Source organism: Salvelinus namaycush, chromosome 41 (genome assembly GCF_016432855.1).
Source record: "Salvelinus namaycush isolate Seneca chromosome 41, SaNama_1.0, whole genome shotgun sequence".
Lineage (NCBI taxonomy): Eukaryota > Metazoa > Chordata > Actinopteri > Salmoniformes > Salmonidae > Salvelinus > Salvelinus namaycush.
The window spans coordinates 12,503,391-12,528,688 of NC_052347.1; the positions used below are offsets into that span (position 1 = coordinate 12,503,391).

The 25,298-nt window shown below is 42.7% G+C and overlaps 1 protein-coding gene across 2 annotated transcripts in view; it reads right to left on the reverse strand.

The window, feature by feature from the left end:
- Positions 1–24,398, reverse strand: part of LOC120034054 (transmembrane protein 104-like) — a 71,426-nt gene extending 47,028 nt beyond the window's left edge. The window contains exons 1-8 of one of the 2 annotated variants that reach the window (XM_038980467.1): positions 24,266–24,398; positions 22,435–22,507; positions 15,082–15,203; positions 14,303–14,384; positions 13,007–13,094; positions 11,329–11,415; positions 5,644–5,743; positions 2,946–3,042 (exon numbers count right to left, since the gene is read on the reverse strand). In XM_038980467.1, the coding sequence (XP_038836395.1) occupies positions 2,946–3,042; positions 5,644–5,743; positions 11,329–11,415; positions 13,007–13,094; positions 14,303–14,384; positions 15,082–15,203; positions 22,435–22,479 (621 nt within the window). In that variant the 5' untranslated portion in view covers positions 22,480–22,507; positions 24,266–24,398. Of the gene's footprint in view, positions 1–2,945; positions 3,043–5,643; positions 5,744–11,328; positions 11,416–13,006; positions 13,095–14,302; positions 14,385–15,081; positions 15,204–22,434; positions 22,508–23,078; positions 23,258–24,265 lie in introns of those variants that run through there. The other variant, XM_038980466.1, reaches the window with a different exon arrangement.
- Between the last annotated feature and the right edge of the window lie 900 nt (positions 24,399–25,298).

The window sequence follows — 25,298 nt, forward strand, 5'->3', positions numbered from 1 at the left end:
AGGGACATTCAACGTGGCACCGTCATTGGATGCCACCTTTCCAACAAATCAGTACGTCAAAATTCTGCCCTGTTAGTGCTTCCCTGGTCAACTGTAAGTGCTATTATTGTGAAGTGGAAACGTCTAGGAGCAACAATGACTCAGCCGCAAAGTGGTAGGTTAGATTTTGAAATGAGATGTTCGACGAGCAGGTGTCCACAGTTTTGGTCATGTAAGGGAAAGGGGGATACCTAGTCAGTTGTACAACTGAATGCCTTCAACTGAAATGTGTCTTGTATCTTGTTCTGATAAAGGGACTGGGACATTCAAATCGACCAACGAGATCTAGAATAAGACTAGCTTGTGGCTCAGTTGATGACGATTAGAGCAGCCTGGCCGGGCAGATCACTGATATGTGGGTGGCATCTATAAAAACCTGGTCTGATGAGGAGGCCGGTGGTCCGAAACACACAACGCCCAGGGTTGTGAATTTCAGACCAACACAGTACAGGGCAGGTGAAAAAAAGCTCTTAAGCCTGTCTGTATGGACAACAGTCCATTCTTGAGGGTGCAGAGGGTAGAAGGCCCCCTGGAGGAACCACTCCATCAACCCTACTTCTGTCTGTCTGTGACATTAACCTGAGTTCTCTATATCATGCTCTCTCCTTCTCTTTCACTCTATCAGTCTCTTTCCTTCTCTCACAAACAGCCACCCACACAGGGATTACAGCTGTGCGCCGTTATGCTGTAATCGGGCTGCCCTTTAATCTTTCCTTGCTTCCTTTTCTAAACCCTAATAACACTGTGGCTGGACTAATGTGTCCGACATCAATCCCACTCCCCCTGTGGCAGCCAGTGGTGCCCTACCCAGTACGGCAGCCCAGGCAGACCAAATACGCACCCAACTGAGGAAGGTCAGGTAGCATTAGTGCTTAGCACAAAACCACAACATACACATTACACACACTATTGATTATTTAAGATTAATAAATATGGTACACAGAGCAGTTACCACAGTAAAATCCCTTAAGGAAACAGATAATACCATAGCATGGGATTAAAGCCCCATATCAATGACACCTATAGAACTGGGAGCTACACATGCCTGGTCAAGGTACAAATGGAGGATTAACTGACAATCTGTTGCCAGGAGAGACTACTCGATTTTGAGGTTGAGAAGATGGTGTGATGGTGAGGAGAGAAATGTGGTTGATGAGGACAGGAGAGAAGGGCCATTAAAGATAGAATGTAATGACGACTGAAACACAGAGAACCTCCTGAACATAGTTCAAAGACCAGCTTTGAGCAATTCCATTGGTATACAACAACTGAGCAGCAACTAATGATAACATATTGAACGCAGTGTGTTTGCTAATGCCTACACCCTCTTAGAGGCTCAAAACTAAGTCAAACTAATTGCATAACCAAAACAAAAAATGTAATTAGGAACTGTAATTATGGTTCTTTTTGTAATGCCTTTTTCAAACACTCAAAGAATGGGACGGCATAATATATGAATAGGCTCATTTGAATTCTTTAGCTAAACCAAAACAAAATAATTAAGCATTTCCCAATGCCGTATTGTCAGCCTTTCTGACAACTGTTCCAATGTTTTCCAAAGTCTGATTAAGCATATTATAATAGGAGTCAATACTAAAGCACCCTCTGACTCACTCAGTTCATAAAGAAACTGGCAGTAGGGTGATAAAGCAGGTCACTTAGTTTGGAGCTTGAAGCCTTCCAGTGAAATGATATGGACGTTGTAAAGAAAAAGGAAAATACTGGGCTGCATAATGACTCCAGATGGCAAAGACTCTAGATGTTGTGGACATTGTGCCTAGATAGACCCATCATTAGGACGAAGGGCACCTTGGTCTTTGGGGTGGGGCAGAGACGTGTCAGAGGGCATAAGCAGGCATAGCGTAGGTGGGAGAGGTATTTCCATTGGGCAGGACAGAGCGGTGTATGGAGAGCAATCAATTATTTAAAGTGATTATGGGGAGTGGTGGGCAGCGGCTAAGGGGCCAGAGCGTTTGACTCAGGCACATCAAAGACAAAGGGGGACTGAGGAGCAGGAAGACACTCCACTCCCTGTGTGCTAACAGAAGCTGATGAATGTTTTATCAAAGCCCAATTATTTATATAAAGCTGAGTCCACCACAGGAAGAAATCTAATAAGGTTTCATGGAGACGAAAATGGGAGAAAATACAACTAAGCTCCTAGAAGTCCAAATGCCTGTAAGCAGGAGACCAAAACTAATAACAGGAGACAACTTCTTCAAGAAACACCAGAAAACAGTTTCTGTCAGATACAGTCAATTATTTTAAACATATTACCAAGCAGACATCATCTCAACATCTACTATAATAAGAAGCAATCAGTTAGATAAATTAACACAGAGGTGGAAATGTCCCTTTCCCTAAAAGGAAACTTTGTGAAACTGCAAAGTAAACAAAAAAAATACAGGAGGAGATTATAAATCAGCATAATTTCAATTCGTTGACATGATGTAAGAGGCTTATCCCAGACGAGATAAAACCAACAATGCATTTATTGGAGAATTGTTTGAGTATGCTCGTTCTGTTGAAAATGAGTGAGGGTGGAGGGAGGAGTGAGAACAGTGGAGGGGGGAAATAATACAGGAGGAGATCAGCACATCTATCACTGTCGGCCAGCAAAGTTAAAGCAAAAGTGGAAATCGCAGGAGTTTCGCTCTCTTAAGACTTCAAGGGCACACACACTTGCTCAGGAGGGCTGCGGGAGGGGTGGCGTGAGAGGGAGACCGAACTGGAAGGGGCTCTCTGGGCTGAGGCTGACACTAACACAGACAGGGGTTGGCACATTGGGGCTGTCACGATTGCAGGATCTGACAGAGAGAGGTGTGGTACACCATGTATCCTCCAGGGGCCTTTGGGACAAGGGTAGAAGGACAGGGGTGAGAAACAGGGGTGCAGTATGTACTCACCAGAAACACCTTGTAGGCGTCTTTCCTGGTGACAGGCCCCCAGCACAAGTCGGTGTCGTCGTATTTCACACTGCCAGCACTGCATGAGTGGTTACCACTACAGAGAGAACAGACAGACTGGTGATCATTACAAATCCCTTCATGATCAGATCAAGTCAGTCCAAGAATAACATACGACAGGAAAGACTAGTTTACAATATAGCAAAGGAACATGAAGCAATGATAAAATATGAAATATGACAGGGCAGAATTACTAAAACTTTGCAGACTTGTCAGTTCCTACTACCTCGGAGCGGTTAGATTTATCAATGAGGTCAGTTCCTACTACCTCAGAGCGGTTAGATTATCAGCGAGGTCAGTTCCTACTACCTCGGAGCGGTTAGATTATCAGCGAGGTTAGTTCCTACTACCTCGGAGCGGTTAGATTATCAGTGAGGCCAGTTCCTACTACCTCGGAGCGGTTAGATTATCAGTAAGAAAAGTATCCAATTGATGATCCAGTCTTCCTGGTGGAAAATTACACATTGTCATTCTGAGGCAATCACAAAACCCTTTCAGTGCTGCCAACAAGGTGCGGCAGACTGAGCATCAATTATGGGACATAATCATTAGAATCTGCCTCTGCCACCGAGACGTCTGCTGCGGCAAGGTTTTACAAAGAGATACCGCTCTGCGATCTCAAATCGCCTGGCTCTCCTCAGTGGCAGAGCCAGTCGAGCGGGGAGCTCCGATCTGTGCCATAGGGTAATTCCTTTTTAAGTGTCTGTTCCGCCTCACATTTTAGCTAGAAAGTTACCACGGCGCTTTTCGACCCCACTGAGTCAGAGGGACAAATGTATATTTTTTATGCTATTATGGTGGTATGTTAATAGAACTTCCTCTGATGTGGTAAGTGGTTAAATTGTAATCTTGAATTGAAATGTATTCACTCCCCTTCACCTTTAAAAGCTAAGTATCTCTATAAATGTTTAAGGATCTCATCCTCACCACATTATGTTCATAAGAAGCCCCTATATGGCACTCCCAGAGCTCACTGAACCCTTAAAGAGTCACTGATAATCTAACGTCATTTGGGCAAAATGGGAGAGCGCTTTAGTGTTTGGGGCGGGGGTCTTTGGTTGAAATTGTACTTTTTGGAACACCATGAGAAAGTCAATCATCTTTCTGTCATAAAGCTACACCAAATTGAATTGTGATCCTGACGGTTAACTTCTTCGGGGTAGGGGGCAGCATTTTCACTTTTGGATAAATAGCATGCCCAAATTCAACTGCCTGCTACTCATCCCATAATATAAGATAATCATATTATTAGTAGATTTTGATAGAAAACACTCTGAAGTTTCTAAAACTGTTTGAATCATGTCTGTGAGTATAACATAACTTATGTAGCAGGCAAAACCCCGAGGACAAACCATTCAGAAATAAAAAATGTTGAGGTCACTGTCTTTTCAATGAGTTTTCATTGGGACACCAGATTTCTAAGGGACTTGTTTGCAGTTCCTACCGCTTCCACTGGATGTCACCAGTCTTTGGAAATTGGTTGAGGTTTTTCCTTTGTGTAATGAAGAAGTACGGCCATCTTAAATGAGAGTCACTTGAAGTAAATTGTTTGAGAGAGGCACATTACCAGAAATGTTGCGTCAGTTTGTTTTCTTTTTGTATTGAACACAGATCATCCCGTCTTCAATTTGATCGATTATTAACATTTAAAAATACCTAACATTACAAAAAAATACCTGTTACAAAAGTAGTTTGAAATGTTTTGATAAAGTTTACATGTAACTTTTGAGATATTTTGTAGTGACGTTGCGCAAGTTGGAAGCTGTGTTTTTCTGGATGAAACTCGCCAAATAAATTGACATTTTGGATATATATCGACGGAATTAATCGAACAAAAGGACCATTTGTGATGTTTATGGGACATATTGGAGTGCCAACAAAAGAAGTTCGTCAAAGGTAAGGCATGAATTATATTTTTATTTCTGCGTTTTGTGTCGTGCCTGCAGTGTTGAAATATGCTACTCTTTGTTTACTGTTGTGCTATCATCAGATAATAGCATCTTATGCTTTCCCCCGAAAAGCCTTTTTGAAATCTGACATGGCTGGATTCACAACGAGTGTAGCTTTAATTTGGTATCTTACATGTGTGATTTAATGAAAGTTAGATTTTTATATCATTTTATTTGAATATGGTGCTCTGTATTTTCCCTGGCTATTGGCCAGGTGGGACTATTGCGTCCCACCTACCCCAGAGAGGTTAAGGTGGTCTCACCAGTACAATAGTTTCTCTAGAGAAGAGCCTCCCTTAGATCTGCAGGCTGAGTCATACTGTCTGAGACTAGAACAATATGGAATATGTGATGTTCACCCAGCCCACCGGGCCAGTGGAGGGGACTTGTAATAAAAACCTGTCTGGGAGCCAGTCAACAAAAAGTAAATGCCAAGAGCACTGGTGGGAAGTCAGGAAGGCTAAAGGCCCCCTCATCAGAAAGTTTTACTGAGACAGAAGGTCAGGGAACAGCCAAAGTGCAGAGACAAAAACAGAACTGAGAGAAAGGGATAGGTTTTGTCCTGCCAAAAGTAAATGCTCCAAGTACTTGGGAAAGTCAGCTGCACCCACAGTAGTCATAAAGTTTCTTGAAATAACACCCCCAAATAAGAAACCCATGAATGTAATGAATCAGCTGGCTGGTCTTACCAGGCTACTTCCATTAGTGATATGGGTACAGCAGCAGCATAGATGGCCAGGTCTCCATACAGGTAGACTACCATGCAGATGTAGAACATGTTGACACCAACTGAAAGACAAAACCAAAGGGTTAAGACATGAGCAAATTATACTTGGATCTCTACATAAATGTCATACATTATACATGATATATTTCTAGTCTATATGACTGTGTTATCAGTTCATCATATCTCTGAGAGAATCTGCCTACACACATGCAGGAATAGCTTAGCGAACACATTCCTCATCTTTAACAGCCGTCAGATGCCTGATTATGAAATATGGTCAATGCAACTTGTGTCAAACTTCAACAGCTAAACGTGCAGTCTCCATCAGAGGCAATCTCCTCCGTCTCTACACCTCCATCAATCCCCTGCTTCTCCTCCGGGATGGCAGCCACAACTGCAGCAGCACATTTCTCCGCTCCTCCGGAAGAATATTAATCACACTAATTAAGAAAGTAATCACTTCATGATGAAAATTCTCCTCATTGCCTCCCCTACACCCACCTCACACTACTGGCCCATCCAAGCTGGCACAACGAGCGGAGATTGAGAGCTTTCAACAACGGGAGACCGATAGCCATGTTGTGCCAGGCATCCATCATACACTGGAGTTCTCATGTGGGAGGCTCCTGCGTCCTACTGGTCCTGGCAGCCAATTCATTACTGACAGGGAAATTAGAGTGTGGAGTCCATTAAAAATCAATAAAAAGTGAGGGGTTTATAGTTTTACAGGGCTAAATTGATTAATCTGATCTGAGAGTAAAGGAACGAATGGCAACCTTCTGCTGCCCATCACACAGCCGAGCTGAGGGAAACATGAAAAGGGATATGGAAGAGGACTAGCTGGTCCAACAGCCAGATAAGCCCATGTAGTTGTAAAACAGTTATCACCTGTTTTATGGCAGGGTTGGATGGACACTTACAGTAGACTGCATTATGATATGAAGCTATATTACAGTTGCTACAGTAAGTTGCTGCAGCCCTGTTTGAGTTAGATGGAGAGTCTAACAGCAGGTCAATTCTGTGGGAAAGGACGATGACAGCAAACATTTACCTAGCTAGCACCACCACTCATCTTACCTCCATTGAGGATAATGTGGTGCTGAAGTACTGTGGGAGAGGGAACCAAAGGGCACTTTGGTAGCCAGGTTGTGTTTATTCTCTTCCAGGACCATCTGATCACATCATTGTGCAGTGGTGCACTGAGGTCATAAAACACAGGCTGGGGAAAATAAACACTAACTCAAGAAGACGCCAGTGTGTGTGATTACACTATACTGTACATATCAGTATTGATCTGCACACTGATTACAGTATGAAAGTATCTCACAGGTTGGTGGGGTGGGGACTCGATTCTCTCTGCATCAATTCTACACATTCCATTTTCACCTCCTCTCCGACAACCCCACTTTCAGAGGTTAGCACTGTACAGTACTCTCTACCATTCCTGCATGTCTCCATCTGGCCCTATGGAAAGGAAGCCTGTTAGAGCTTTTGCCTCAGATAGGGGGAAATCAGGGCTGCCTGTGCTGCCCCTGTCAGTGAGCGATAGCTAGGTGAGGACCCAGCATGACCAAGAGGATGCTGCCCTGCCAGGCTCTGTCACTAATACCTCCCCATTACCCACGGCCAGAGGCTCACACGCTGCTGCTGCAAATGACTCTTCACCTAGGAGCTCCACTCAGTCCCCTAGCGGCACGGACACACGTCACTATCCATCACCCCACTGTTACAGACTGACAGAGGCCTTGATAGCCTCTCTAGCTGGGTCTGGAGGAGGAAGGAGTGGTTCCCAGAAGAAGAGGTACGTTAGGAAGTTGCTTCCTTCCAACATCCACAGCCATTTTGTTGAATGCCAACCACGCTGGAAGCCACAGCTGTACTGGTCTCCGCTCTGCTATCGTGGAGCGTCATCAGGCAGGAATGTGAATGCGAGAGCCTGACAACTGAAGGCGGTTTGTTGGATGCAACAGAAATGACTTTCCTTAGGTGTGATTTTGAAACCCCAATGGCCTTTTATTGAGTGAGATGTATTCTTTGTGCTAAAACTTGGGATATTGATCTGGATCTTGGGGTAATCAGAGTTGAGCAGTAATAGCAGCAGGCCCTCTGAAAAGGAAAGCGCATCCTTTATGTTCATATACAATAGAGACTTGAAAACTATTTTAGTTGAGGCTTATGTAATTGGGGTGGTGGGAGGGGGGGAAATGGCTGACATAAACATGTCCATTTATCTTCTTAATGGCAGCGCTGCTCCCCATTTTCCTTTTGTCAGTGCCCCTCATAGCGTACAAGTATCACATTTAAGAAAAGTCATTCGAGTATAGAAAATGTATGCATCGGTGTTAGGTTCTCATTAAAGCTGGGGTCTGTAATAAAGGAGACTGGATTAGTATTCCTCTCCATGGTCTCTATAAGTCATGGGTATAGGGTGGTGCATGTTATAGAGCCTGTACCTTCTCCCTCTGTTTGCACACCATCCATTTCCCCATACATCACTTCTACTGCCTTTTCTACCTAGAGGGACGGTGGGCTGAGATGGGAGCAGGAGCACACAGACCAGCCTCTGTTGTTCACCCCCCTTTGTGATATTAGCCAAAGTTGTCTTCTAATCAACTTGCAAATTGTGGATGAGGAAGGTTACAATAACACTACACGCACTCTCCTCGCTGCTCCGCTGATAAACCAGCCCCCATCAAAATTCCTGTCAGTACCGGCGGGGCCGATACCCATGGCCTTACTCCAAGCTTGCTCTGCTGCTATGACAATTTTAGCTCAGGAGGAAGTCGAATGCCCTTTCATAGTGATTATTTTTCAATTACATGAAGTGGGAAGGAGAAGAAAGAAAAAAAACATTGAAAAAAAGTATTCCCCCACACCGAATCTGCATCTGCGCATCAAGTGAAAAAGTGCCTTTCCTGCCAGTGGTGCCCAGTGCGGTCGAACAGTCCCATCAATAACCAGAACCGGCCCGAGGTAGTAAGGATTCAAGAGGCCAGCTGATTGGCTCTGTGAGCTGCCCTTCCCCACCGCAGGCCTCAGCCCTTCACTCACACAACCAAGTCCATTAACTCCAACAACACATTCAACAACACTCCACTATCCAATATCCCTCAACAAAACAACAAGAGATTTTGTTTTAATGCCTGACAGCTTTACCATACCAGTAAAACTCCCTGACCAGACATACCACTAATCTTATATTACCTCCCAGCACTAATTACACAAAGAAGAGTTCATATCAGCGGAGATCTGGGTAGAGAGATAAACGAGACTTCCATTATGCTGGAGTGCCATTGAGCTGAGACAAAGAGCTGCATCTCACTCCTCTCTCATACGCGCTGGGCCCAGTGCCCATCTAATTCATTTCTGATTAGAGTCACTGGGCAGCACTCCCACATCACACAGAGAGATAGAGGGGACTCTTATCTCTGCCACCGATCGATACTTCCTTGTGGCGCCTCACCCTCACCTGCAGCCGAGGACAACACCACACCAGACACACACAGGGAGAGGTCATCACCAAAGAGTGTTTTAACACTTTAATAGGGCTGAGAGAAAGTGGAAAGAAGAGACTGCAGCCGGTGTGTTCCACAAGGGAACAACATGCTGCTTCTCTAACAGCATGTTGCATGCCTGCCTGGCTTTGTGTGAGTCAGTGAATCATTTTGTGTGCGAGTGTGCCAAGTGCACCACCTAGTGGCCAGAGCCGGATCACAACACAGGAAGAGATCTGCACACAGATGACATTGTCAGAGTGGAGCAGAACGGTTTGACCTTTTTAACATCAGAGATGACAAAAGCGATGCTGTTGAAGTATTGGCGCTGCAGGTACGTATGCTGCAGACTGTTGAGTCACCTACCTGGTTAATACTACTTGAGAAACAGGCCAACCTGCCAGCAGAGGAGGAGAGGGTGGGGAGGGGGTAGTGAGCGGGCCCAGCACACCGAGGAGTCTCTACTCTGACGTAGGTGAGTAATGTAAATCAGCAAGGTTGTTCTGTTTCAAGGTGAACATGATTCTGCTTTCAATTAGCTCATCACTCAGACTGCTGAGGCTTTAACATGTTCACCGCCGCTGGTGCAGCCTGCAGGAGGCCCACACACACAGCTGGGGAGACTAAAACAGCAGCAGTGTGATGGCCAGGGAAATACAACCATTTAGTCATATACACTGAGGGTACCAAACATTAGGAACACCTGCTGTTTCCATGACATAGACTGACCAGGTGAAAGCTATGATCCCTTATTGATGTCACCTGTTAAATCCACTTCAATCAGTGTAGATGAAGGGGAGGAGACAGGTTAAAGAAGGATTTTTAAGCCTTGAGACAATTGAGACATGGATTGTGTATGTGTGCCATTCAGAGGGTGAATGGGCAAGACAAACTATTTAAGCGCCTTTGAATGGGGTATGGTAGTAGGCGCCAGGTGCAGCAGGTATGTATCAAGAACTGCAACGCTGCTGGGTTTTTCACGCTCAACAGTTTCCCATGTGTATCAAGAATGATCCACCACCCAAACGACATCCAGCCAACGGCAGGCCAGTGGTCGAAAACGGGTTATTGATGAAAGAGGACAAAGGAGGCTGACAAATTGTGCAGCGCAACAGACGGGCTACAGTTAGTCAACTGATAGTCCAGTACAACATTGGTGCCCAAAGGCTCATAAAAGAATGCACAACTAGTCGTACCTTGACACAAATGGGGTATGGCAGCCAACGACCTTCCAGAGTTCAACTTCTTTCAGCAAAAAACAAAAAACTGCAGTTGCAGTGGGCTAAGGAATAAAAACAATGGACACTGGAAAATTGGAAAAATATTGCCTGATCTGAATGAACCCCGGTTCTTGCTGATGGGAGGACAAGGTAATGGAGAAAACCACGAGTACATGCATCCATCATGCTGTGTGTCAACATTGCAGGCTGGTGGTGGTTGTGGTAGTATAATGGTGTGGGGTTTGTTTTCATGGCATACATTGGGCCCCTTGATAAAAATGGAGGAACATTTGAATGCAACAGGATATCTGAACATTATTGCCAATCATGTGCATCCCTTCATGGCAGCAGTGTATCCATCTGCAAATGTATTTTTTATTATCAGGATAATACCCAATGGCACAAGGTTAGGATTGTCCAGGAATGGTTCCACGAACATGACAGTGAATTCAGCTTACTGCAGTGGCCTACCCAGTCACCAGATGTCAATCCAATTGAGCATCTGTGGGATGAGATGGAACGATGCTACTAGTAGAGATCTACTACCAGCCAACTTGACACAACTGTGGGAAGTATTGGAGTCAACATGGGCCAGCATCCCTGTGGAACGCTTTCGACACCTTGTAGGCCAAAAGGGGGTGCAACTCACTATTAGGAAGGTGTTCCTAATGTTTTGTACACTCAGTGTAAAATTACACCCCATTAGAGAGCTAACAGCCTCACTTTTGGAATCTAACAATGATTCCCATTTAAAGGTTAAGAAACTGTCCCCAAATTATCCCACACAACTGTCAAGACTCCTCCATAGTTGTTAGACAAGAAGGACAGGTTTTACCATGCCCTGCACATAGCGGCATCAACAGCACTTCATTCAATAACGGAGTGTGGGTTCATCATATCCCCTCAAAGTACTGAATGAGGATAGGCTCTTACCTTTGTTGAAGAACATGGAGGCCATTTGACCCATCTCTACCCTCTCCACAATGTCAAAGTGATCAACGTGTCCTCCTCCTGTTCGCTCTGTGATAATGCATAGACATGAGAATGCAGTGGTGAGTCATTCCAATCGGAGTGATTCTGATGTCATTCCTTCTATATAACATTGACATTAACCAATGACATATGGAGGATACATACAATTTATGATTGATCTGATTATGTCAATCAACATATGCTTAAGAATTGAGACCTTCAAAAAGGATGGACGACAAAAAAGAGAATTCCGAATCCTCCACAAGACTCAATGTTTTCATATATACACTACATGGCCAGATGTATGTGGACACCCATCAAATTAGTGGATTTGGCTATTTCAGCCATGCTAACAGGTGTCTAAAATCGAGCACAAAGCCATGCAATCGCCATAGACAAACATTGGCACTAGAATGGCTCGTACTGGGCTCTTCTAAAATCGAGCTTTGTGCTCAATTTTAGACACCTGTTAGCATGGCTGAAATAGCCAAATCCACCAATTTGAAGGGTGTCCATTCTCAACGTGGCGCCGTCATAGGATGCCACCTTTCCAACATGTCAGTTTGTCAAATTTCTGCCCTTCTAGAGCTGCAAGTGCTGTTATTGTGAAGTGGAAACGTCTAGGAGCAACAACGCCTCAGCCGTGAAGTGGTAGGCCACACAAGCTCACAGAACGGGACCGGCGAGTGCTGAAGCTCATAGCGCGTAAAAATAGTCTGTCCTCGGTTGCAACACTCACTACCGAGTTCCAAACTGCCTCTGGAAGCAACGTTAGCACAAGAACTGTTCGTTGGGAGCTTCATGAAATGGGTTTCCATGGTCGAGCAGCCCCACACAAGCCTAAAATCACCATGCGCAATGCCAAGCGTCGGCTGGAGTGGTGTAAAGCTTGCCAACATTGGAGCAGTGGAAACGCGTTTTCTGGAGTGATGAATCACACTTCACCATCTGGCAGTCCGACAGACGAATCTGGGTTTGGCAGATGCCAGGAGAACGCTACCTGCCCGAATGCATAGTGCCAACTGTAAAGTTTGGTGGAGGAGAAATAATGGTCTGGGGCTGTTTTTCATGGTTCAGTAGTCTAGGCCCCTTAGTGAAGGGAAATATTGACGCTACAGCATACAATAAAATTCTAGACGATTCTGTGCTTCCAACTTTGTGGCAACAGTTTGGGGAAGGCCCTTCCTGTTTCAGCATGACAATGCCCCCAAATGCACAAAGCGAGGTCCATACAGAAATGGTTTGTCGAGATCGGTGTGGAAGAACTTGACTGGCCTGCACAGAGCCCTGAGCTCAACCCCATCAAACACCTTTGAGATGAATTGGAATGACTGAGTCAGGCCTAATCTCCCAACATCCGTGCCCGACCTCACTAATGCTCATGGCTGAATGGAAGCAAGTCCCTGTAACAATGTTTACAACATCTAGTGTAAAGCCTTCCCAAAAGAGTGGAGGGTATTATAGCAGCAAAGGGGGGACCAACTCCATATTAATGCCCATGATTTTGGAATGAGATGTTCGACAAGCAGTTGTCCACATACTTTTGGCCATGTAGTGTACCTTATTTTCAACACATTCTTAACACGACCTTAGCAGTGTGTCTAGTCTTCAGGAGGGATGAGGGGAACACTATACTCACGGACTGACAAAATGGGCCTTGTCTCTGGCTCTGATCGTCCCCGGACATCATCATCCGAATAATCAGAGGTGCAGTCGCAGTCTTGGACCTGAAGATGAGGGTGATGGAAAGAGGATAACCAGCCTGCCTCCACCCAACACTGACTTCACTCCTAATCTACAAGTCCTATTGCTCAGTGCCAACAACAGTCAGTTTACAACCTATTAACACTGTGTTTTATTTGCTGGACATGTGACGTGGAGGGCAGCAGCATCTGGAAATTGTCTGGAACAGCTGGGATATGCTGGGGAGGATGAGGGAGCTTTCCCCCTCATATACAATAGATATGAGCGCCAATCTGACGCCCTCCCATAACTCTTCATCAACCAAATTCACTACAGATTTATATTAATTAATGCTCAATTACAATTGACATTGAGGATGTCATTATCAGTTAAATTAACAAGAGCAGCTACAGCTGGTTGGGCAGGGTGTGGGAGAGACTAAGAAGTGGGTGGCTCACTGGAAGAGAATATGCCAGCAACAGAAACAAAGCATCTAACATCAAAGTGACAGATCTATCCTATTTCTCAGTCACATCCGAGAGATGCAGAGTCAGTCCCCCCCCAAATTCAAACGAATACACTTTTATGGGACTTTCTCAGAAAATGTCGGCCAGTATATCACTTTAAAGGAACAGCTTAATTTTTTTTATGTGCTTCATTCGAGCGGAAAGAAATAAAGAATGTTCAAGGGTAAACATTCCCACTCTGTGCCTCCCTTCTTCCCATTATGTTGGAGGAAGACTAAGTGAGCCATGAATCAAGGCCATGGGGTTTGGGGCTCTGTCAAAGCCAGACCCATTGTCCTTACGCTCATAACTCCTCCAGTGGAAACCTTGGGCATTAGGCAAAATGACTTGCTGCTTTTCTGTAAAAAACAAAATGAACTCCACCAGCTCCATCAATCTCTGCACGAGATGACTTTCCCTTAGTATTTAAAATGACTAAAGTAACAACGATTAAAAACTAAATTGCCCCCCCAGTGAGTCAGTAGAGGACACTACAAGGCTTGTTTAATCACACATTTGTGGGAGTGGCAAGCACTCCATTCCCCATATTATTCTTTAATGGTCTATTGAGCACCTTGAGGTTATTCTTCCCGTAAAGGTGTTGAGGTTGAAGGGGTAGTGAACTAGCGAATCTGGGCCTTCACTTGATGAGTAGGGATCACTGGAAAAGACAGTATGTATGAGTGTCGACTATCACTGTTCCTCCATTACTTCCACCTGTTGGTTATTTATATGTGCTAACTCACCTCTTCCTGCTCCCTCCTCTTCCAGCACAGCTGAGCGTTGGCTGCTGCCATGGCCTCGATCACAAACGTAGTGGTCATGTAACTGATGAAAATTAAACAAAGTGGGTTCAGAAAAATATATTCAGATGACAAAAACTAGCACTGAAGAGTCTACATATATTATATAATGAGCATAACAATTTTATACAAATGTAGAATTGTATGACCCATTGTCAACAACTGTCATTGAATATCATTGTGTTGTATTTGTTGTAGTCTGTGACCTTGTCTAACTGCACACTATCCTTGGTGATAAAATAGGATCTCTAGATCTCAACCATCTAAAAACAAAGCAATGTAAAAAGATGAAACTGTTAAAAGGCACAGTGTATGTTTAAATCCACATCACAAAGCTAAAGTACTGGCCTCTGATCTGCATCTCTGTGTATCCACTGTCTCCCCTTTTTCCTCATATACTACCCTAATGAAACACATCCTGCATCATCAACTTCCTCCTGCTGACTGACACGCTGCATCAACTCATCTACATCTCCTCCTGCTCTGGTTGTTCCCTGCTAGATTACTGACACGCCTCATCAGTGGAATCCCATTTGATAGGGAGGGCAATAACTCTCCACGTAGGTGGCTGGGAGGACCTTAGGTGTGGACGATAAGGATTAAATATGGTAAATTACTCTTGTGCTATGGTGTGCTTAAACTAAAGTGAGAGCTGGGGAAGTGGATGTAAGGCAACAGTTGTGGAAATGAATGGAAAGGCAGTGAGCCTACGAGGAACTCGCCTCATAAACGCCAGGAAGGAGATGAGCGCCAGGCTGACCGCCCAACCTGCTTGGGCAAAGGCCTTGGGCATCGTCAGTGCCCCCGTGCCCACGATCAGATTAAACATGTACACCAAGCCCACCTGCAAAGACACAGAACAAGAAGTAAGACCAAGGGAGTGCTCTATTAGAGGGTGTCGTTGTCTTGGGGGTCCACAAGAGGCCAGTACATCTGGACACTCCTGTTTACTGGACATTATCCTCCCTTCACTCAACGTAACACCACACTCTGGTCAAGGGAGTGAAGTTTGAACCCTGGAAATCATGCGACAGTTTAGCACGGGTGTAAAGAAAAACATGTTGACCTCACATTGACAAGTTGCAACGCACTGGTCAACTGAAGACATTATCTTGATCTTATTTCCAAACACAGTCCTCAGCTGTGGACTATTACAGTCCCATCTCGCAGTAGAGACGTAGAGCTGACACCGTGACATACAGATAGACCAGTGAACAGAAGGTCAGATCACTAAAAAGCCCTTATCCCTATCCATTCCTTCAGTCCGTTAATATTTCATCTAGAAAGGGCACTTTAACCACAAGACAACTAGCCTTAAAACAGCTGAAGCAGACACAGCCATGCTGATATCAGTCCCTGCAGGAACTTGTGACATACCTAGACAGGCCTCACAATAATGCATTGCTAAACAGAATTTATGGTTTGGGTCATCAAAGTTCATCAGTGGTAGCCTTTTTCAGTGCCTAAGCATTCCTTCTTCCTCTTTTCAGTGTCCTGACCAGATGAGTAACCACCGCACGTGCTCCCCACAACATTTCTGCTCTACATCACTTTTGTATAATTTAAAGATATATTAAGTTCTTGTTTTTCAAATCAACAAACAAAACACATTCCATATTCACAGATGTGGCAGACAAATTATAGAATAAAATAAAATATCAAACAAACAAATTTGCAGCAGCACTATCAGTAATCGTGTAGACATTTCCAGCTTTAGCGGAGACAATTAAAGAAAATTAGCTTTAGAGCAACTTACACTTCCTGTATATACACATTCCTTAAATCACCCCATTCACTCTGTCCAGTTTGAAATATCGTTGAGTTGTGGAGACCAGAGTCTATCAAACTTGGGCTGTCTCTTGCGGAGGTCGTAAGTGAGTTTTTCAAGAGGGAGAAAGTCAACAATCTGGTCAATCCTCATTTTAAAATGCAGGGGAGGAATTAGAAGCCCCCAGAAGGAGAATACATTTTATAGCAAAGTATGTGATAGTCTTAAACAAATTCTCTCTGTCTGGATGAAGAACAAAGTCCTGCTGAACATTAAGAAGATAGAGACACGAGGTCATATCAAACTGTACATGCATGTAGATGACCAGATCTCTCTACAACTCCAAAATACATGCATATAAGTTCTACTTTCAGATGTACATATTTTACAATAGGGAGAAATGTCTGTATTCATTCTATGGAGTCTCACTGGGGTGTAATACAATTTGAACAAAAATGTGTACTTATATATTTTCATTTTTATATTAGTAGAGGAGCAGCATATCCTGTTGCAAACCTCCGCTCATAACTCATCACTGATAATCAGACAAAGGTCCTTTTCCCAGAATAATTTAAGAGTAAGGAGGAACCCACACTCTAGTATAGGATTTTGCCTTTGATGGATTGTGCTGTAGCAAGAAGGGTCTCAACTTAATTGAGATGAGCTCTAAACCTCCCCTTGGAAGTGAATGAGGAAATGACGTGTCTAATTTGAAGATATCAACAACAAAAAATGTGCACATCGAATTCCCTGCAGAGCTCTTGAAAGGATTTCAGTGTAGTTGCATTCTGATGAAACAGGTCTGAATAGGTCCTGATCCTGAGAGTATGCCAAAGATGAAAGTTGGCATCACTCTGGGCTTTGGCGAGTCTGGGTTGTTTACTATAGGCAAGTGAGAGCACATCTGGGAGGAAATGCCAAGGTATTTCTTGCAGTCCTTCCATGCTAGTAGGGTGTTGTAAATCAAAGGTTTTGGGTATGTTCCCCACTTCACTAAAGTCAATAATGAATATAATTGAGCTTAGGGGAAATTAACCACAGGATTGGGCCTCTATCTGAATCCACATTGAGTCTTGTCTGTTTGTGATCCATGTTAACATGTTGCTGATTTGGGCAGACCAGTAGTACAATTGTACATAATGTTGCTGCTACCGTCTCGTATGACCAAAAAGAGCTTCTGGACATCAGAACAGTGATTAGTCACCTTGAATTGGACAAATCATTTTTCTTTAATGAGTCGGACGAGAGGGATTTACTCCAGACACCCGAACAGGCCCTCGTCCCCGTCATTTGAAGGAGAAAGAGACGGAAGAGGTATCGTGGAAGGAGATCGGGGTGCCTTGTGAGGATCCGCCGAAGAGTGGCTAATCTGCCTCCTATTGGCCAACGTACAATTGCTGGATAATTAATTGGACGAACTAAAAGCACATATCCTACCAACGGGACATTAAAAACTGTAATATCTTAATATATCTTAATTTCACCGATATCTTAATTTCACCGAGTCGTGGATGAACGACGACATGAATAACATTCAGTTGGTGGGTTATACGCTGTATCGGCAGGATAGAACAGAAGCCTCTGGTAAGACAAGGGGTGGCGGTCTATGTATATTTGTAAACATCAGCTGGTGCACGATATCTAAGGACGTCTCTAGGTTTTGATTGCCTGAGGTAGAGTATCTCATGATAAGCTGTAGACCACACTATCTGTATTTTTTGTAACTGTCTACATACCACCACAGACCGATGCTGGCACTAAGACAGCACTCAATGAGCTGTATACCGCCATAAGCAAACAGGAAAACGCAAACAGATACGCGTACAAAGCTCTCCCTTGCCCTTCATTTGGCAAATCTGATCATAATTCTATCCTCCTGATTCCTGCTTACAAGCAAAAATAAAAGCAGGAAGCACCCGTGACTCAGTCTATAAAAAAAAAGTGGTCAGATGAAGTAGATGCTAAGCTACAGGACTGTTTTGCTATCACAGACTGGAACATGTTCCGGGATTCTTCCGATGACATTGAGGAGTACACCACATCAGTCATTGGCTTCATCAATAAGTGCATCGATGACATCGTTCCCACAGTGACTGTACGTACATACCCCAATCAGAAGCCATGGATTACAGGCAACATCCGCACTGAGCTAAGGATAGAGCTTCTGCTTTCAAGGAGCGGGACTCTAACCTGGAAGCTTATAAGAAATCCCACTAAGCCCTCCGACGAACCATCAAACAGGCAAAGCATCAATACAGGACTAAGATCGAATCGTACTACACCGGCTCCGACGCTCATCAGATGTGGCAGCCTATAGGGAGGTGGTCAGAGACCTGACCATGTAACGTAAGGACAACAACCTCTCCCTCAACGTGATCAAGACACTGCCCCCCCCCCCCCCCCCCCCCTTTACACTGCTCCTACTCTGTTATTATCTATGCATAGTCACTTTAATAACTCTAGCTACATGTACATATCTCAATTACCTCGACTAACCGGTGCCCCCACATTGACTGTGTACCAGTACCCCCTGTATATAGCCTCGCTATTGTTATTTTACTGCTGCTCTTTGATTATTTGTTAGTTTTATTTCTTATTTTTTGGGGGGGGGGGGGGGGGGTATTTTTCTTAAAAGTGCATTGTTGGTTAAGGGCTTGTGAGTAAGCATTTCACTGTAAGATCTACTACACCTGTTGTATTCGGCACATGTGACAAATCCAATTTGATTTAAAGGCAGGGAAGGGCAAGACCACCCTTAGATTCAGGTTTTGATAGAGTGGAGAACTTGATTCTAGGTTTTTTTATTGCCCCATATACACTACCGTTCAAATGTTTTGGGTCACTTAGAAATGTCCTTGTTTTTTTTCTGCCTAGAAGGCCAGCATCCCAGAGACGCCTCTTCACTGTTGACGTTGAGACTGGTATTTTGTTGGTACCATTTAATGAAGCTGCCAGTTGAGGACTTGTGAGGTGTTCGTTTCTCAAACTAGACACACGAATGTACTTGCCCTCTTGCTCAGTTGTGCACCGGGGCCTTACCCTCCTCTTTATATTCTGGTTAGAGCCATTTTGAGCCTGTAATCAAACCCACAAATGCTGATGCTCCAGATACTCAACTAGTCTAAAGAAGACCAGTTTTATTGCTTTAAATCAGGACAACAGTTTTCAGCTGTGCTAACATAATTGTAAAAGGGTTTTCTAATAAAATTATAAACTTGGATTAGCTAACAACGTGCCATTGGAACACAGGAATGATGGTTGCTGATAAATGGGCCTCTGTACGCCTATGTAGATATTCCATTAAAAAATCTGCCATTTCCAGCTACAATAGTCATTTACAACATTAACAATATCTACACTGTATTTCTGATCAATTTGATATTATTTTAATGGACAAAAAAAGTGCTTTTCTTTCAAACTTTTGAACGATAGTGATGCGTTGGTTGGTTGTTTTGAAAAATGAAACTGGGAGATAGCATGGAAGCATCTGAAATAAATAGTTCAATCTAGGGAGTATGTTGATATGGATAACATTGATTCTTCTGATTAAGCTAATTGGGAGGGAGATCCAGGTTCGGAGGTCATTCTTGATTCGATCCAGGAGTGGTAGTTGAAAAGGCAATTCAGATCTGGTGTTACAAAGATTCCACGGTATTGAAAGCCTATGTCTTCCATTGGAACGGGCAGAGTGTCTTCATAGAGCTGGTAAGATTGAGAGGGCAAACAATGGATTTATTAAAATTGATCTTATATCCTGAAAACTTGCTGTACTGAGAAATTGTGTCTCAAATGGAAGGGAGGATTTTCTCAGGGTTGGATATGTAGCGTAAAACATCATCCGCTTAGAGAGAGGGGACAGTGAGCATCCTTGTCTTGTGCCACATCCCAAAGAGAATCTCTCAGAGTTTAGACCATTAGTAGACACCACGGCATTTGGATGAAAATATAGGGACTTAATCCATTTGATAAAGTTTGGGCCCATATTGAACTTTTCTAAGACTGAGAACAGAAAGCTTCACTCCATCCTGTCGAACATTTCTTTTTATTTTATTTAACATTTTCTTTAACTAGGCAAGTCAGTTAAGAACAAATTCTAATTTACAATGACTGCCTACCCCGGCCAAACCCTAACAACGCTGGACCAATTGTGCACCGCCCTATGGGACTCCCAATCACAGCCAGTTGTGAGACAGCCTGGAATCTAACCAGGGTCTGTAGTGATGCAGTGCCTTAGACCGCTGTGCCACTCGAGAGCCCACTGGATGCTTTCTCAGCATCCAGTGAAGCCAGCAGAACAGGGATCTTCTGTGCGTTTACTTGATCTATAATATCAAAAAGACGGCGAATGTTATCAGAAGAGTACCTGTCTCTAATAAATCCAGTTTGGTCCGCTTTTATTATTTTGGGAAGAAGAGTGTTTAGTCTCGTCGAGCAATATGGTAATTATTTTGTTGTGGCCAAAAATCTTTGTGGAACTCTGGGAAATCTGTTTGGGCCTGGGGAGTGAAAGGGGAGTTGAGATCTTCTTGGTTGATCTCTGATCTCTGATAGTTTTGGTAGCGAGATTCCCTCTAGGAAGGAATGGAGTTCTGCATCTGTATGTGCTCTTTCAGAAGCATATCATTTGCAGTAAAAATTAAGTTAAATGTATCTTATTTGGATCATATGTGACCTCGTCATCTTCTATTCGGATGGCCATGATTGTATGCTCCGACTGCTCTTTTTTAATTGGTATGCAATATCTCTCGAGTATAGTCCAAGTTTAGTTTTGCTTTGGCTGCTTTAAGTTGAATCCAGGAGGCGCTGTCTGGAGATTGTTTATGTACTTCCAGTTCCTTCTCAAGCTCTAACCTGTGTGCTTCCATTGCTTTTTTCTCCGAGGAATCATATACAATCAAATGACCTCTTAGGGTGGCTTTGGCAGCGTCTCGCATTTGGCCGGAGAAACAGGAGAGTCTTTGTCTTGTGTGTAGTTGTCTATCCATGTAGTGACCAATGTATGGAATGCTTCATTTGATAGCATGGAGGTGTTGAATTTCCAGCTCTTTGATCTCGGGATGATTTTACAGAGGTCAAAGCGGAGGCGGACAAAGGCGTGATCTGAAAGTGCTATAGGTCCGATTGTACAAGCGGCAGAATTCATGAACATTTTTTGGGACAAAAATGTAATCTATACGAGAGTAGGTGCAGATCACTATTCTAAATAATTTTGTTACATTTTGTGTGGACAGGTAACTTGAACTAATTTAGTCTAGATAAGTTTTCAGAATTTGCTATCCATTATACATTTGTCAACCTCTCTTCAGAATTTAGAGCACACTTAAAAGTTACACATCTCAAAATGTTGATTTTAAATCTTTTCGACATCAGAGCAACCTTGAAGGAATCTTATTTGAGTAAGAAAATTATGTTCATATGATAGGGAAGATATAAAAACCTGGCAGAGACCATATCCAACTGACAATCTCTTCGGGAAAAAACTATTGGAACAAAACCGTAAAAAAAATAACTGATGTTGGAACAAGATGGAGGGAAAGTTGGAGTATAACTAACGACATTACAGTTAACTAATATTTACACTTAATCCAGTATAAACTAATATATAGAATATATTATATACACAAGAGACTAAATTCACAAATTCTACAGCACAATGGCAGAGTCATGTCTTGAGTGATGAGAAGAGAATTGTCCAGCCCATTGGGTCTCTCACTACAGCCCCTATGTCATGCCTTGAAATATGCAGACAAAAGGATTAAAAGTAAATTTACATTGTAATACTTATGACAATCAACTTTCTAGCTCTGCCCACAACCTCCAGACTATATAATTCCCAGAAAGCATGGATTATTGAGTCATTTTTAGTTTTACACTTATCTTCATAAAACTTTCTCTGAAGACTTGGAAATCAAATCAATACCCCAATCACTAACACATATATATATTTTTTTTTAATCTAATTATTTATGTACATATTGAAATAGCATGGGCGACAGAGAAAAGCAAACAAATTGATACAATTTCAGGCCAAGTGGCAAACAATAATACAGGCACTATGGCAAACAATAATACAGGCACTAAGGATGGGGGTGTGAGCATGCGGGTCTGGGCAGATGAGATGTAGTCAATTTTTGTGTGTGTCTGGAAGTTGTTGTTCGTATGTATAAATTCGTATACGGAGTGAAATTTTTTGGGAGTGACATTTCACAAAAATATTGTAAAATAAAAAATAATGCACATCAAATACCTGACATGAAACAGTTATGAGAATTAGCATAATACTGCAGGGTCTAATACTGATACTCACATACGGGGAGTAGAGCTCCCCGGTCTCTGTGATGCCTCCTGCCATGATGGGCACCAACACTGGAGATCACAACCTGGGAGATACAGTAATGGCAAATCCTAAATCAAATTATTCACAAAACTGTGTCCTACCAATCACATAATGTTTCACTTTCATAGATACCGCTTTTATACAAATCTAGTTGACTGTAGCTTCCTGACAGCCGTCAGGAAAAAAATGCATTACACCTTGTGAGAAAGCAGATAGCTAGCTAGCTAGCACTGATAACTATTCCATGCCATCACACTAGTGATGCCTTGTCTTGAGTAGTTGGCTAAGGCATTATATCTGCTGCTATGTGGCATAAATGTATTGCACTCACTAGATAACGTTAACTACGCTAGCTAACGTTAGTTAGCTAACGATAGCTAGCTAAACAACCTGCCCTAACTGAGCTACAGCAGTAAGTAGCTAACACTGTCTAGAAGACACATTCTCCAGTCTAACGTTAACGTTACTGTAGCTAGTACGATCATGTGTACTGTAGCTATATTTAGTATGAGCGTTGAACTGGTTATCTAGCTACGTTTATCATCTCTAGACATTGTTTTCAAGCACTTGCAACAGTATTAACAAAGTCAAAGTAAGATGTAAACAACACGCACCTGCGTTCAGTGACTCTTTTTCAGGGTAACTAAACCAGAAAGCTAAATTTCAAGCCAACAAGACAGCGAATGGCAATAATAAATAACTCGTGCAGAAAAGAAACATGGTCCGCCAATAAACTTTATATGTCCATTCTTCTGTCTCATGCACATTCAATGACTGTGTGCACACCAGTGGTGTCATCATTAGCCAGTTTCAAAACGAGAGTTTCTATTGGACAAATCAAGGTAGGTCGCTCCCCCGTTTCGTTTGCTTCCGTTAAAGAAATGTTTTGCAACAGAATTAGCGTAATGAATATATCGTTAAAATGTATGAAAACAAAAATGTGCTTTTGGTCTTAATTTAAGGTTAGGCATATGGTTATCATTGTGGTCAAGGTTAAAATTATATGTTTTAAATAACAATTTTAGGGGTTTATGACTTTATATAGTATTTAGTAGGTCACGAGACGACAAAATTCGGATCGCCACAGAGTCATATCAAAGACTCTGGATATACTGACAAGATACAGGTCTCTCCGCCCTAACGATTGAGTCGGTGTCCATAAAGCGGCACGGTGGGCTGTCTAGCGGCCTATTTTCTTTGCATTGGTGGATACATGTGATTATTGTAATCATATTTTTAATATTCGATGACTGTAGTTGACGTCAAATGCCTGTATTAAATGCTACTGCCGCGTTCAAACAACTGGGAACTCGTAAATTTCTGACTTCCGTGCGTTCAAAAGAACTGGCAACCTGGGAAAAAAACGAACACCGACTGGGAAACGGTCATCCAACTTTGAATTCGAACTCGGGCCGCTTTCTAGAGCTCCGACCTGAAGATCACTGACATCATGATTTGACCTCGTATTTTCGTAGTTCCCAGTTGTGTTTGAATGCGGCATAAACTAGACTCGTCATGCTATGAATATGCATAGCTATTTCGAGACAACGCCTATATAAAGTGATTTTTCGCAAAGTTTCCGCGATGTCATGTCACTTATCAGTACACTAGTAACAACTTAAGCACTACGAAAGTTGATCTATTCGATCAAATAAACCTTAAGGATCCACTAGGCCATTCATTTTTAGGTTGGCCAAATTCGACACTCATTGGTGGACGAAAAAACGCCACCTGCTGGAGGGAGACAGATTTTCCGCGGAGTTGGGCCTCTAAGCTTCCTCTCTGGTCATATGATACATACCGGATGCTTCAGATCCCGGTCAAAGATGTCACGTTCTTATTATGGTGAAAACCAAAGACAGTACAGTATGAAGATAGGCTAAAATTGAAATTCCCGATCACACGTGTAGGCGATGTCATGGCGAAGTTGGTTAGCTAAGATCATGTGTAGAAATACGTCATCGGGTCTAACGGTCTCTTGCCGTACTGCGCATGTGCAAGCCGTCAAATCAAAGGCATGTAATATATATATTTTTTAACCTTTATTTAAACTAGGCAAGTCAGTTAAGAACAAATTCTTATTTACAATGACGGCCTAGGAACAGTGGGTCAACTAGCTTTTTCACGGGCAGAACGACAGATTTTTACCTTTTTTGATATAACCTTGTATATAAAGTTGTTTTTCACGAAAATGAAAACGTATCAGTTTGTCACTCTCATGAGGTTGGAGTAATAAGTTCAGCTACTTAAGACATTGGCTCGAATGTAGGTTTTGCCTTTAGATTTCGAGAAGAAAAAAAAATTACTTCTCTCATTGACTTCTCAAACCCCAAACCTTGGGCTCGTCTGTTTCGCAAGCGTTCCCGGAAGTCTCGCGATGTTGCGCTTCTGGGTTAGAAACTCTGTGGAAAGACTCTTTTCATGGCACTTCCATACCGAAGTGACTTACAGTACCTCAGTATTTTTTTTGAATTTACATACATTTTGAAGGATACAAATTCAAATGTGTTACAAAAATCTATACATCCTTCTTAAAAATGGTAACACAAAAAATCACAAACAGATAAACACAAAAACAGAAACAAATAGAGTGTTTTTACAGACAAATCAATTTGAAAAGCTTAAACGAGTATCAATGTATTTCATTACCTTATTCTTACAGAGCATAGTATTCAATGTGGCAAAGTAATTATTTAAATCTACCTTAAAATAGGATGTTTTGTATTTTAAAAAATGCATTTTATGGATGTAATATTTAGCAAGAATTATAATCAAATTCATCACATACTTCTAGTGGAGAATCTTGTACTATCAAAATCAAAAAGACAATCACT